This window comes from Muntiacus reevesi, chromosome 10 (assembly GCF_963930625.1).
Source record: "Muntiacus reevesi chromosome 10, mMunRee1.1, whole genome shotgun sequence".
Lineage (NCBI taxonomy): Eukaryota > Metazoa > Chordata > Mammalia > Artiodactyla > Cervidae > Muntiacus > Muntiacus reevesi.
The window spans coordinates 33,277,224-33,290,039 of NC_089258.1; the positions used below are offsets into that span (position 1 = coordinate 33,277,224).

Below are 12,816 nucleotides of genomic sequence, written 5' to 3' on the forward strand. Positions count from 1 at the left end.
TTACTATCATTCAAACTTGTCTTCTTTTTTGGGGGGTGGGGGGGTTCCAAGTGATTTAGAAGTAGCAACTGAGTGAAAACATTTCATCTAAGCCTTTGGCAAAAGAAGTGTCTTGCGGAATATACATTTCCTCACTGGAAATATTGTTAGAAAGCCTTTGGCTGAGGAGCATACACTAAGTGTGGCATTTCATGATAATGGTGAGAAAAGACTACTGCTATCACTTAAGAGGGTACTTTGTCTAGATACTGCCAGGTAACCCTCAGGCATCTTGTTTAATCCTCACAGTCTCTCGAATTAATTATTGTTGCCTTTTTTACAAACAAAACTGCAGTTCAAAGAAGTAACTTGCTCCAGATTACCTAATTAGTAAGTGGTAGAGTCTGGTCTCTGACCTTATAAGAGGTTTCATAGGACTTGAATATGTTGGCAACACTGACCAGACGGGAAAAAAAAACCAGTCCAGCCAGCATGGCCTGTTCCCTGTACAAAGCCTGAACTCTTTAACCGCTCTACCTTGGATTTGTTTATTTTTTACTTGCATTTATTTTTTGGCAGCATTTATTCCCAGACCATTATGTTTTTGTTTCTTCATTTTCTTCTGGGGTATGTTTTTCTTCTGTGCCACCCCCTCTTCCGGTTTAGGAACAGTCTCCTTTTTCAGTGAGATTTTCTGTCCTTTTTTCAGTGTGGCAGGGTCAGTGAGGATCGGGTGGACCCACCACGAGCTCTGTAAATCCTGCCCCACCTCTCGGGGGCTTTGTTCACCTGGATGTGCTCGGTGGCCAGAGCATCTGCATCTAAGCCCTTCAGTTCAGCATTGCTCTCTGCATCTTTGAACGTGTACAGTAAAAACTCAGCCCTCTGGACTACTGATCCTGCATCCAGCCCCCGTTCGGCCTGAGCGCACCTACAAACTCTACCATTGTGACGACAGAACTGCCTGGCACACATTCTGTAAAGGGGTATCCTTCAGATACTTGGTGGCTTTTCAGATGTGCATACCCTAAATGGCCTGGGCCATTTCACAAGTGTTCTTAAAGTGAACATGTGCAGGTTTTGAACCTCTTGATTTGCATGGTTTTGTGGGGGTTTCTGGGTCAACTGAATAGCAAACCATTTTTAGAAGTCACCTTCTTTGCCCTGGCTGGCAGCGCAGAGGCTGCGTGATGCCTGGAGTTACTGGAAAAGACATGAACCAGCTGGAGTCTGTCAGAGGGCTGGCCACCTTCCTCAGAAAGTCCGGGAAGCTGACAGTCCCTCGATGGGTGGACACTGTCAAGCTGGCCAAACAGAGCTCGCTCGCTCCCTACAGTGAGAACTGATCCTGCACGCGAGCTGCTTCCACCGCACAGAAGCTGTACCTCCAGGGGCGCTGGGCTTGGCCCCACGACCATGATCTCTGGGCAGCGTCAGAGGAATGGCCTCATGCCCAGCCACTTCAGCAGAGGTTCCAAGAGTGTGGCCCATCGGGTCCTCCAAGCCCTGCAGGGGCTGCAAATGGTGGGAAAGGACCAAGACGGGGGCTGCAAACTGACATCTCAGGAAAAAGAGAGATCTGGACAGAATCGCCAGACAGGTGGCAGCTGGCAACGGGCAGCATTAGAGCAAATGATGCTGGGTTAATAAATTGCCTCATTCCTTAAAAAAAAAAAAAGTCACCTCAGGTCACTTACTGGAAAAGCCTGTTCCACCGTTTATACCACATCACTGCATCTGTTACTCTGACTTCATGCCAAGGGAGTTAATTTCATCACTTGTACCTGTGAACCTACAAGGAGCCTTCAGTGTTATTCAACAGGAAACTATTTGCATTTTGGGTCAGATGATGCTTTGTTCTGTAGAATGTCTTCAGCATTGCAGCGTGTCTTAGCATTCCTGACCTCTGAGTACCAACAGCCAGAAACAAAACTCACGCCTGCACTGGAGGACCAAAGATTTCTAAATGCGCTCTAGAAGGATGGCACTGCCCAATGTTAGAACCATCAATATTAAATATGAAAACAGGAGATGCTGCAGTGTTAAGTATAACCTTCCCTATTCCAGAATACTCAAAGCTGAGTCTTGCTTGGTGAATCAGCCACTCCGAGGGTAGAAGTTCTGTTTTGACTGAAAGGCCTCCACCACATGCTAGCTGGGTGACCTTGAACAAGGTAGCTAAACTTGGGGAGCCCCAGTTTCATCTGTGAAATGGGGGTGAGACCTCCTGAACTCGGGAGCAGTGGTCCCTGGTTCAGAGGCAGGTGTTGCTTCCTGAGCTTCCCCCGGCTCCTCTCTGTTCGTCATGGCTCTGAGAACGTGAGCTCATTGCCTAATTTACCTGCCACAAGGTTAAGAAGCAAGAATGTGTAAAGAAATGAAGTCAGTGGGGAGAAGTGTGGAGTCCCAGCTTTAGTGTAATTACCTGATGGCGCAAATGGAGAGGTAGATGCTAGTCCCCTGGCAGGATATGAAGGCAGCTTTCGAATTTTGTAATGGAGAACTTTTCCTTCACAGTGGAGCTTAAGGCTTTGGTGTTGCTAAACATGAAGTCTGCATGTCTTGGCAATTTGGGAATATCTTATACATTAAGACCCATAAGAATTTATAGAAGCTACCTTCATTAAACTCAAAATGTTATATAGAGCAAATAAAACCAACTCAGTTTCTGTCCTCTGAAAGCTTATTCTACAAATTCACCCCCCCAAAACAAAATGTTATCGTTTTGTGATGGTGTTCTAATTTGCTTTGAGGTCGTTTCAGAGACCTGAGTCACCAGGTAGTATTAAAAGTGGGGGAACAGAAGTCAGGGTTTTAGATACTGCAGAAGTGGCCACTGGCAATCAAGCAGCATCCAAATTCTATCCAGTTTTCCTTGGTCCCTAGATGCTGTCATACAAAATAAAAACCAGGATCCCCTGGCGGTGTTGCCTGGGATGGGAGCTAAGGCTTTTACTCTATCTGGAGTTTCTGCCTTACCTCTTTTTTTTTTTTTTTTGGCTGCACCTCATGGCATGTGGAACCTTAGTTCCCTTGCAGTGAACTCGGGATATCCTAACCACTGGACTGCCAGAGAATTCCCTGCCTTGCTTTTTCTTTTTGTTTAAACATAATTTTATTTATTTTTGCCTGCACTGGGTCTTCGTTGCTTTGCAAGGCCTTTCTCTAGTTTCAGTGAACGGGGGCATCTCACTGCAGTGGCTTCTCTTGTCGCCCAGCGCGGGATCTAGGCACGCAGCCTCCATAGTTGCAGCTTAGCTGCTCCTTGGCATGTGGTATCTTCCCTGACCAGAGATCAAACCTGTGTCCCCTGCATTGGCAGGCGATTCTTATCCACTGTGCCACAATGGATGCTCCCTGCCTTACCTCTTAAGGCCATAATTACAGTGGTTGAAGGAAGGGAATCAGAACTCTACCCTGCACCTACCAGGAGGAATAAAAATCTTTTCCTCCAAATCCCAGATTTCTTTTGATCCACTGACTCAGGTTTCTTTTCCCTTTAAACTTTTATACTCTTAACACTCCATAAACCACATACTAACAAGAGGTCATCATGAACAAGAAGCAACTGACTGGACCTGCCCTCCTTACTGATAAGGACTCTGCCACTCATGGTTAATCCCACCTTTCTCTCCCCCTAGTTCTGACAGAGGACCAGCCAATGGGATGTTGGATAAGTGAATAAATTAATGAATGCAGGCCATGTTTACTGGGACTGGTGGCAAGACAGCCAAAGAGAAAACTGAAAGGAGAAGACAAACACGCTTGCTCCCCATTGAAGTTCACTCCCAGATTTTTTTTAGCAACAAATAGTAAAAAGAGCAACTCAAAAAACAAACAAAAAAATGTGAACTGAGTTCAAAGCAGCTCCAGTAAGAAATGCAACCTGCTATTTGGGCTGGACAGGCTCCTGGGTACCCTCATCCAGCCTTTTGGCACAACTTGCTTCCGGCTCTGTGATCACAGGTCTGCTTCTCTGCCCTTCCATGACCCCTGGTTCACACCCAGAGGTCTCTTCACATCGTCCCCAGTCCGTTAGCCTTCTGAGGTTCTCATCATAGTAGGACTCTGTTGCTAGAAGCAGATGCACGGCCTAGCCAACCCCTGGATTGTAAAAATGAACAATACTAGAAGGATGACCAGCCCCAAGCGGCGCTCCGCAGTCCGCATACCCAGCAGCAGCCAGGAAGGGCGTCTGGCACAGCCGCTCACCCCAGCCCCCAGAAGAATCGTCTGGTGCAAAAGATGGAGAAGATGAACAACACGGTGCCGCAGAGGACGACCGCCATCATGTAGGCGAAGATGCGGAAGTGCGGGTTGCGGAAGCACTCCCGCAGAGAGTGGTGGCTGGGGACCGGGGCGGGCCTGGAGCTGCGGCCCGCGGCCTGGGGGTGCCCGGCCTGGCGCCCAGGCTCAGGGCCCAGGTCCAGCGTGTAGACTCGGGGCTGGCGCAGGAAGTAGCGGCTCTTGGGCTGGTCCTTGAGGCAGAGCTGGCGGCCTTCCAGGATGACGTGGTGGGGCTCCAGGCGCAGCAGGGCGAGCAGGGCGGTGTCCGTGGGCAAGTCGGTGACAGGCTGCCCGGAGGCCAGCACGGTGGGGTGGCGACAGAGCGGGCACAGCAGGCGGCGCCGCGCCGGGGCCACCAGGCTGATGTGGGCCAGGCACTCCACGCAGAAGGAGTGGCAGCAGTCCAGCACTTTGGGGGTGTGGAATGTGTTGTTGAAGGGGTTCCAGCAGACAGGGCACTCGGGCTCCCGGCCCGGCTGCTCCGCCATCCTCAGACCAGACCCTGGGGACGCGGACAGGCCGAGTCCTGGCAGAAAAGGAGCAAGGGAACACCCGTTAGGCTCCCGTGCCCGTGCTCGGCCCTCGGCTGTGTCCTGAGGGCTGTGGAAAGGCGTTATCACCCACATTTATTTCGCAGATAAAATGGAAACTTACATTCAAAAAGATGAAGTGAAATGAACTTATCTATAAAACTGAAATAGATGTAGAAACAAACTTGTGGTTCTCAGGGGGTAGGCAGGGGAAGGATACACTGGGAGATCAGGACTGACATGTACACAGGGCTATATATAAAATAAAGAACTAATAAGGACCTACTTATAGCACAAGGAACTCTGCTCAGTACTCTGTAATGACCTATATGGGAAAAGAATGTAAAAAAGAGTGGATATATGGAAAGTTATGACCAACCTAGACAGCATGTTAAAAAGCAGAGACATTACTTTGTCAACAAAGGTCCGTCTAGTCAAGGCTATGGTTTTTCCAGTAGTCATGTATAGATGTGAGAGTTGGACTGTAAAGAAAGCTGAGTGCTAAAGAATTGATGCTTTTGAACTGTGGTGTTGGAGAAGACCCTTGAGAGTCCCTTGGACTGCAAGGAGATTCAACCAGTCCATCCTGAAGGAGATCAGTCCTGGGTGTTCATTGGAAGGACTGATGTTGAAGCTGAAACTCCAATACATTGGCCACCTGATGCGAGCAGCTTACTCATTTGAAAAGACCCTGATGCTGGGAGGGATTGAGGGCAGGAGGAGAAGGGGATGACAGAGGATGAGATGGTTGGATGGCATCACCGACTCGATGGACATGAGTTTGGGTGAACTCCGGGAGTTGGGGATGGACAGGGAGGCCTGGCGTGCTGCAGTTCATGGGGTCGCAAAGAGTTGGACACGACTGAGCGACTGAACTGAACTGAACTGAATGTGTATAACTGACTCACTTTGCTGTACACTTGAAACTTACACAACATTGTAAATCAACTATATGCCAATAATTAATTAAAAAAAAAAAAAGATTTGTTCCAGATCACCAGGTTCCTAAGCCTGGTGCTCTGGCAGCTTTCCCTCTGCTGGGCGAAGGCCTGAGTCACCCCAACATCATTGAGCTCACGCTAGAGGAGACAGCTCTCCAGCCATGAAAGCGGATTTAAATGCTCCCTGTGCTGCATGGGATTGCCCTTGGTTTCCTGGACTCCAGGGAGAGGGAGGGGAACCACAGACAGTGTCTCATGAGTTAAGTGAGCTAAGTTACTTCAGTCCTGTCCGATTCTTTGCAACCCATGGACAGTGGCCTGCCAGGCTCCTCTCTCCTTGGGATTCTTCAGACAAGAATACTGGAGTGGGTTGCCATGCCCTCCTCCAGGGGATCTTCCTGGAGGATGAATATTTCCCTACCTGCTACCTCACATCTCTGGCTAGGGTAGAGATGGGCTTTGCCAATACCTGGTCTACCCCTCCTCTGGGGGCAGATACCAGGCCCTCCCTTTCTCATCCCCTTGGGCTGCAGGGCCAGTCCCCGCAGTCCATGGGCCCAGTCTTTGTTCAGGGCACCATGCTGGCCTGGCAAAGGGACCTCTGCGAAGGCTTTTCCCTTTGACCTGAAATCATGGACAGGCTCCTCCCTCCCCAGCTCCCCAGATCAGCCCTTCCAGACCAAGATCTGATCTCCCCTGGCTCCTCCCCCACCCGTTTGTCCTAGAAACCCCCAAAGCACCCACCTGGGCTTCCCTGGCACTTGGGCAGTAAGGCAGACTGCCCTGGAAGGTCGGAGGCTCCAGTCTTTTCCTCTCCAGTATCCACAAAGCCTTGGGAGACTGCCTTCTCGCCACCAGCCCCGGGGCCCGTCTCCATGGCAGCGCACACGCAGCACCTGCAGCTGCCAGGTGGCCCAGGCTGCGGCCTCTGGAGCGGCAGGTGGGGAGGTGGGGGACCAGCCTTCCCCTGGGGCGGGGCGAACAACCAGCCCTGGAAGCCAAGCATCTGTGAGACTGTGGGCGTCTCCTCCAGGCCTGGATCCCTGGCCTGGAAAGGCAGGAGTGGCAGTTTCCTTTTTCTAGATGGTGGAGAGGGTAAATGAGCCTTCTGGGCTTCCTCTCTCCTGGGCCCTCCTTTCTTTCCTAAAATGGCTGAAACCTCCTTCTCACACAAAGGGGCTGCCAGCCCTGCCCTTCGATTGCTATGAAATTCACTTGCTGCCCGGCCTAAAGTCTCTGACTATTCTCTCAATATCAGATTCAGCAAGTGCCCTCCTGATCACTTAATGGGCCCAAGGAGCTGCACCCAGAACATGCAGGCCTCGCTGCCTCCTTTGTTCTTAGAACACAGACGGTCAGCCGGCAGGCACTGACCACTGAGTTGAGTCCAAGACTTGACCTTCCCACCACCCTGGGCAGTTCAAAAGGGGAGTCATGGAGGAGGAGCAGCACTCCAGCCCCACTTCTGTATTTCAGCCAGAGACACTGGGCTTCCCTCATATTAATCATTTGAACAAGCTGAAAGGCTTCTGAGGGGGAAAAAAAGAGTTTAAAAACTTCTTCTCCAACCTAAGCCCTCACTTTGCTGATGTGTGTGTGTGTGTGTGTGTGTGTGTGTGTGTGTGTGTGTGTGTGTGTGTGTGTGTGTGTGTGTGTGTGTGTGTGTGTGTGCGCGCGCACTCAGTCATGTCCAACCCTATGGACTGTAGCCTGCCAGGTTCCTCTATCCATGGTTTTCCCCAGGCAAGAATACTGGACTGGATTGCCATTTCCTTCTCCAGGGGATCTTCCCGACCCGTGTATCCTGTGTCTTCTGCATTGGCAGACAGATTCTTTATCTCTGTCACCACCTGGGGAGTCCTTTAGTCTCCCCAAGTATCACCCCCATGAGCTTCCCTCATAGCTAAGTGGGTAAAGATCTGCCTGCAATGCAGGAGACCCAGGTTCGATCCCTGGGTCAGGAAGACCCTCTGGAGAAGGAAATGGCAACTCACTCCAGTATTCTTGTCCGGAGAATCCCATGGACAGAGGAGCCTGGCAGGCTACAGTCCATGGGGTTGCAAAGAGTCGGACACGACATAGTGACTAAACCACCACCAGGGTCACCCACTGGTGACCTCGGGACTTCTAGGCCACTGCTATGCTGCAGAAGCCACCATTCGGTTCACCTGCTGGATATGTGTTACTGACTGGACAGTGAGAGCTTGCATTTCACTAGGGGAGTTCTAGCGGACATAAATATTCCTCTCGTGGTAGGAATCCAGGAAGCGTGCAGGGGCGATTTGGGGACCATGAGTCTCCCTTCTGCCCCACACGTGACATCATCTACCCTGACTGAAATGGCACCTGAAGCAAAACCTGCTTACATTCTCAACCATGGCTTCCTGGTTTCCTGCTAGACTCTAGACCTCTGTCACTGCCTCATGTAGGGAAGAGGAAGGCATGCAGGGGAGGATGAACTAGCTCTGGCCAAAGCTGGGATAGTTGGCCAAAGATCCCGACCAATGAATGCCTCCTCCTGTGGATCTTTCATCCATCTGATGAGCAGTCATTGAATTAACGAGAGCTCATCACAGGTCGCAATGGACATGAGTTTGAGTAAACTCCTCGAATTGGTGATGGACAGGGGGGCCTGGTGTGCTGCGATTCATGGGGTCGCAAAGAGCAACACGACTGAGCTACTGAACTGAACTGAACCGAACATCACAGGTCAGGCACCGTGCTAGACACTTAGTAAATAACAGGGAACAAAATAGATGTAGTCTCTGACCTCGTGACATTTAGAGTCTAGTAAGGGAAGGAAACATTTAATGAGTGAGTGGCAGGCGATAAATAACGCACAATTTTAACGAATGCTATAAACGAAAAGGAAAGTGAGCTTAGGGGACTGGCTGCTTCAGATGAGATTACCAGAGAGGGGATATGAGAAGAATCCAACCCTATAGAGTGGAGTAGGAGCATTCCAGCTCAAGAGAACAGCCTGTGCCAGAACTCTAAGGTGAGAAGAAGCTTTGAGGAAGTGAAAGGAGGCTGGGTAACTGAGGTGTAGTGGGCGGGTCTAGATTGGAAAGTGGCTTAGGAAGAATCCTAAGAGAGACTGCCCCTGGAGGCTGGGGAAAGCATCTGGGTTTTTTATTCTAGGGCTTCCTGATCCTGTTTCTGTTTTAAAAACACCATTTCAGCTGCAGAGCAGAAGACAGACTGAAAGGGACGAGTGGAAATGAAGGACCGGATAGGGGCTCTAGCAGTGGTCCATGTTGGGATTGTGGGATTTGATGCAGGTGAGGCGATGGTGGAGAAGATCAAAGGGATGGGTAAAAGGTATCTTTGGAGATGGCATCAGACGTACTTTTTGAGAAGCAGTGGACAGCAGAGATTCTAGAACCAGATTGTCAAGGCTATTATTGATCTCTGAGCCACTGCTTACTAGGGCTGTGATTTCAGTTGAATTGCTTAACTTCTCTGTTCTTCCATTTCTTCTGAAAAGGAAGCTAAAAGTGGTGGTGCCTCAGAGGGTAAAGTTCTTAGACAGAACCTGGCACATGGGAAAGACTGTCTGTGAGGTGGTTGAATTATCCCTGCAAAGAGATTTGAGAGAGAGGAAGGCTCAAGGCAGACTCTGAGGGCTTCCCAGGTGGTGATAAAGAATCCTCCTGCCAATGCAGGGGACATGGGTTCAATCCCTGGTCCAGGAAGATCGCACACGCCACAGAGTAACTAAGCCACCATGCCATGACTACTGACCCTGTGCTCTAGAGCCTGGGAGCTGAAACTGCTGAGCCCAAGTACCACAATTACTGAAGCCCTTGTTATCTAGAGCCAGTGCTCTGCAACAAGAAAAGCCACCACAATGAGAAGCCCATGCGCCACAACTACAGAGTAGCCCCTGATTGCCACAACAAGAGAAAAGTCCCCACAGCAACAAAGACCCACTACAACCAAAAAGAAAATAAAATTTTAAAAGGCTGACTTTGAAACCATGAAGTTTTCTGCATTGAGCTTTGAGAAGCCCTGAATTCCAGAGTGTGTCAGAAGCAGACCTTAAAATACATGTAACCTTGATTCAACAGTGCCCCCGCTGGAAATTTATACTGTGTAAACAGTCCAGGTCCTGTGCAAAGATCTGAGCGTTGCTCTAATGGTGAAAAATTGAAAACTACTTAATTATCCAATAGTAGACACTGATTAAATAAGTTCTCTCCATCCATACAAAGAGACGTTCTGCAGCCTGTAAACAATGTCCTAAAGCATCTATTGATACGAAAATATGTTCGTGACATGTCATTAATGAAAAGAACCAGCAGTAAAACCATATTACAGTACAATCTAATTTTCCAATATATGTGTACAATGGAAAACCGCATGGAAAAACAAACACTGTCAACAGTGGTTATCTCTGTGGATAAGAGTAGAAGTTTGTTTGTTGGCTTGTTTTTGATTCTCTCTGAAAATTCAAATTTTACTGCGCTAAGCTTATATTACTACATTAAAGAACTTCCCTCCCCACAAGGCAGACTTCCATTTTCTGAAGTTCCATGGCTAAATCTGTTAAGGGCTGTGAGGAGGGATGATTATGGTTGAATCAGCACCTGGGCCCTTATTGGCCATGGTCTCCTCAGGCGTTGGCTGTGGTTTCAGAGTCTGTCTCCAGGAAACAGGAGAGACTGGCCACTTATCCAGCTTGAACTCACTCTCAAACTGGGATATCCCAATACCACTCAAAACATCACCTCCATCTGTGACCTGCTCACTCAGCCAAATAGTTGACTGTAGCATCACCCCAGTGCTTTCAACTTGGAGAGAGGAAAGAGGTGAAGAACTAGCATTTTCATAGAACTTCCCAGTTTACCAAGGGCATCAGTTCTGGCCAGGATCTGAGTGGAATGACTCCCATCTTGATGGTATAATTGCCTTTTACAGGTTTTTTTCCATTTGCATAGACCATTTGATCCTGTAAAACCACCCTCAGAAGAAGGCAGGATCAAGAGTTGAAAGTATGTAGTTTTAGAACCAGACTTCTTTGCTGTGAGGTCTTAGACAAATGGCTTAACGTCTCTGAGCTTTGTTTGCCTCTATGATAGAGGCTAATGAGCCCACCTCATGAGCTTGCCATGAGGAACGGATAATGGCTATTATGTGCCCAGCAAAGCACAGCAGATGCTCAACGCGTAGTTAACATGACATTTTTACACTCATTTTATCGATGGGAATGTCAAGACTCAGAAAGGCAAATTGACTTGCCCAAGGCTTCACAGCTAAAGAATGGTTGAACTTGAAAGATGATCCCAGGAGCCCTGCCTCCCAGGCCGGTGTGCACCCCAGGGACGAGCTGCCTCTCCAGAACGCAGGGCCCTGTGACCCTGCCCTCCACGACCCTCCCTGGCTCCTTACCTGCTCCTCAGAGCCTCCTCCACCTCCTCCTCCTCCTTGGCTGAGCGGTCCTGCAGCGTGTCCTCTGGGCTCTGCCTTCTCCTGGCGAGCGGTTTCCAGGCAGTTGTGGGCGGGCCTCATTTGCATGGTCTTCAGGAAGCTCTTGGCCAGCTTTCCGCCTCATGTTTTCTTCTTTCCCTCTGATGACTTTGGACAGCCTGAAAGCTCTGGTTTCATCCTCCTCCTGTGGGTCACTCTTGCTTTCTCTCTAAAGGGGTTGAAGTCCACTGTCCACTGTTGCCGTCTTTGCAGACCTGTGTTCTGTACCAGCTTGGTCTGCTGCCATCATGTCTGACTGCTCCGCCTAGGCTAACACACCACCTTAGGGGTAGCTGAAGGCCAGGCAGGCTGCTTCTTTGAAGTCACTTCTGCCCTTCGGCCCAGATAGATCCTCCCCTACTCTGAGCCCTACTGCCAAATTACAAACGGCTCTTGCAAAATATTAAGAAAAGTCAAATGATGCAAAAGGAAATTGATCAGGGGGAGAGTCTTTGAAACCAAAGCCTGAAGAGCGTGTGTTCTCAATCAGGCCAGATTTCTGGGTCAGAGTCAAGTCCTCAATCAGAATCTGGACTCTACTTACTGGTGATGGAGACTTGAACAATTGACTTCTTAAATATTGGTTTCCTCAGCTGAAAATGAGCACAATAATTTTACCCATTTGATCTGCAGGTTAAATGAGATAATTTGGATAGAGATCATAACACAGTGCCTAGTACACAGTAACATGCAGTAAATGTTAACTATTTTGAATGATCAGGCAAATCACCGAAAAAGAAATACAAATGGAATAGACACGTAATTATTCAACCTCACTTATAACTGTTGCTGTTGTTCAGTTGCCAAGTCATTTCCAACTCTTTGCGACCTCACGGACTGCAGCACACCAGACCTCCCTGTTCATCACCAACTCCCGGAGTTTATTCAAACTCATGTCCATTGGGTCGGTGATGCCATCCAACCATCTCATCCTCTGTCATCCCCTTCCCTTCTCGCCTTCAACCTTTCCCAGCATCAGGGCCTTTTCAAATGAGTCAGTTCTTCACATCAGGTGGCCAAAGTATTGGAGTTTCAGCTTCAGCATCAGTCCTTCCAATGAATATTGAGGACTGATTTCCTTTAGGATGGACTGGTTGGATCTCCTTGCTGTCCAAGAGACTCTCAAGAGTCTTGTCCAACACCACAGTTCAAAAGCATCAATTCCTCAGCACTCAGCTTTGTTTACAGTCCAACTCTTACATCCACACATGACTACTGGAAAAACCATAGGTTTAACTATGTTAGCAAAGTAATGCTTCTACTTTTTAATATGCTATCTAGATTGGTCATAACTTTTCTTCCAAGGAGCAAGCATCTTTGAATTTCATGGCTGCAGTCACCATCTGCAGTGATTTTGGAGCCCAAGAAAATAAAGTCTATCACTGTTTCCACTGTTTCCCCATCTATTTGCCATGAAGTGATGGGACCGGATGCCATGATCTTAATTTTTTGAATGTTGAGTTTCAAGCCAGAGAAAACTGACTTTCTCTAGCTTGAAACTCTCCTCATTTATAGTTCATGGAATTCTCCAGGCCAGAATACTGGAGTGGATAACCTTTTCCTTCTGCAGGGGATCTTCCCAACCCAGGGATTGAACCCAGGTCTCCCGC

The 12,816-nt window shown here is 48.8% G+C and overlaps 2 protein-coding genes and 1 pseudogene across 4 annotated transcripts in view; 1 reads left to right on the top strand and 2 right to left on the bottom strand.

The window, feature by feature from the left end:
- The window catches only part of CDC26 (cell division cycle 26), a 44,661-nt gene extending 33,478 nt beyond the window's left edge, over positions 1–11,183 (bottom strand). The window contains exon 1 of the mRNA XM_065901523.1: positions 11,129–11,183. The gene's annotated coding sequence lies outside the window, so the exon portion shown is untranslated. The remainder of the gene's footprint in view (positions 1–11,128) is intronic.
- RNF183 (ring finger protein 183) lies at positions 22–11,407 on the bottom strand. Of its 3 annotated transcripts, none has more exons than XM_065901519.1 (3): positions 11,129–11,407; positions 6,482–6,728; positions 22–4,792 (listed from the first exon to the last, which is right to left on the bottom strand). In XM_065901519.1, the coding sequence occupies exons 1-3, from the start codon at positions 11,252–11,254 to the stop codon at positions 4,188–4,190; spliced, it is 978 nt and encodes a 325-aa protein (XP_065757591.1). In that variant the 5' UTR covers positions 11,255–11,407; the 3' UTR covers positions 22–4,187. The 3 variants fall into 3 exon arrangements, with proteins under 3 accessions (XP_065757591.1, XP_065757592.1, XP_065757593.1); XM_065901520.1 differs by having other exon boundaries at positions 6,482–6,816; positions 11,129–11,216; XM_065901521.1 differs by lacking the exon at positions 6,482–6,728 and having other exon boundaries at positions 11,129–11,268.
- Positions 1,170–1,606, top strand: LOC136143856 (small ribosomal subunit protein eS19 pseudogene; annotated as a pseudogene).
- Positions 11,408–12,816: the final 1,409 nt, after the last annotated feature.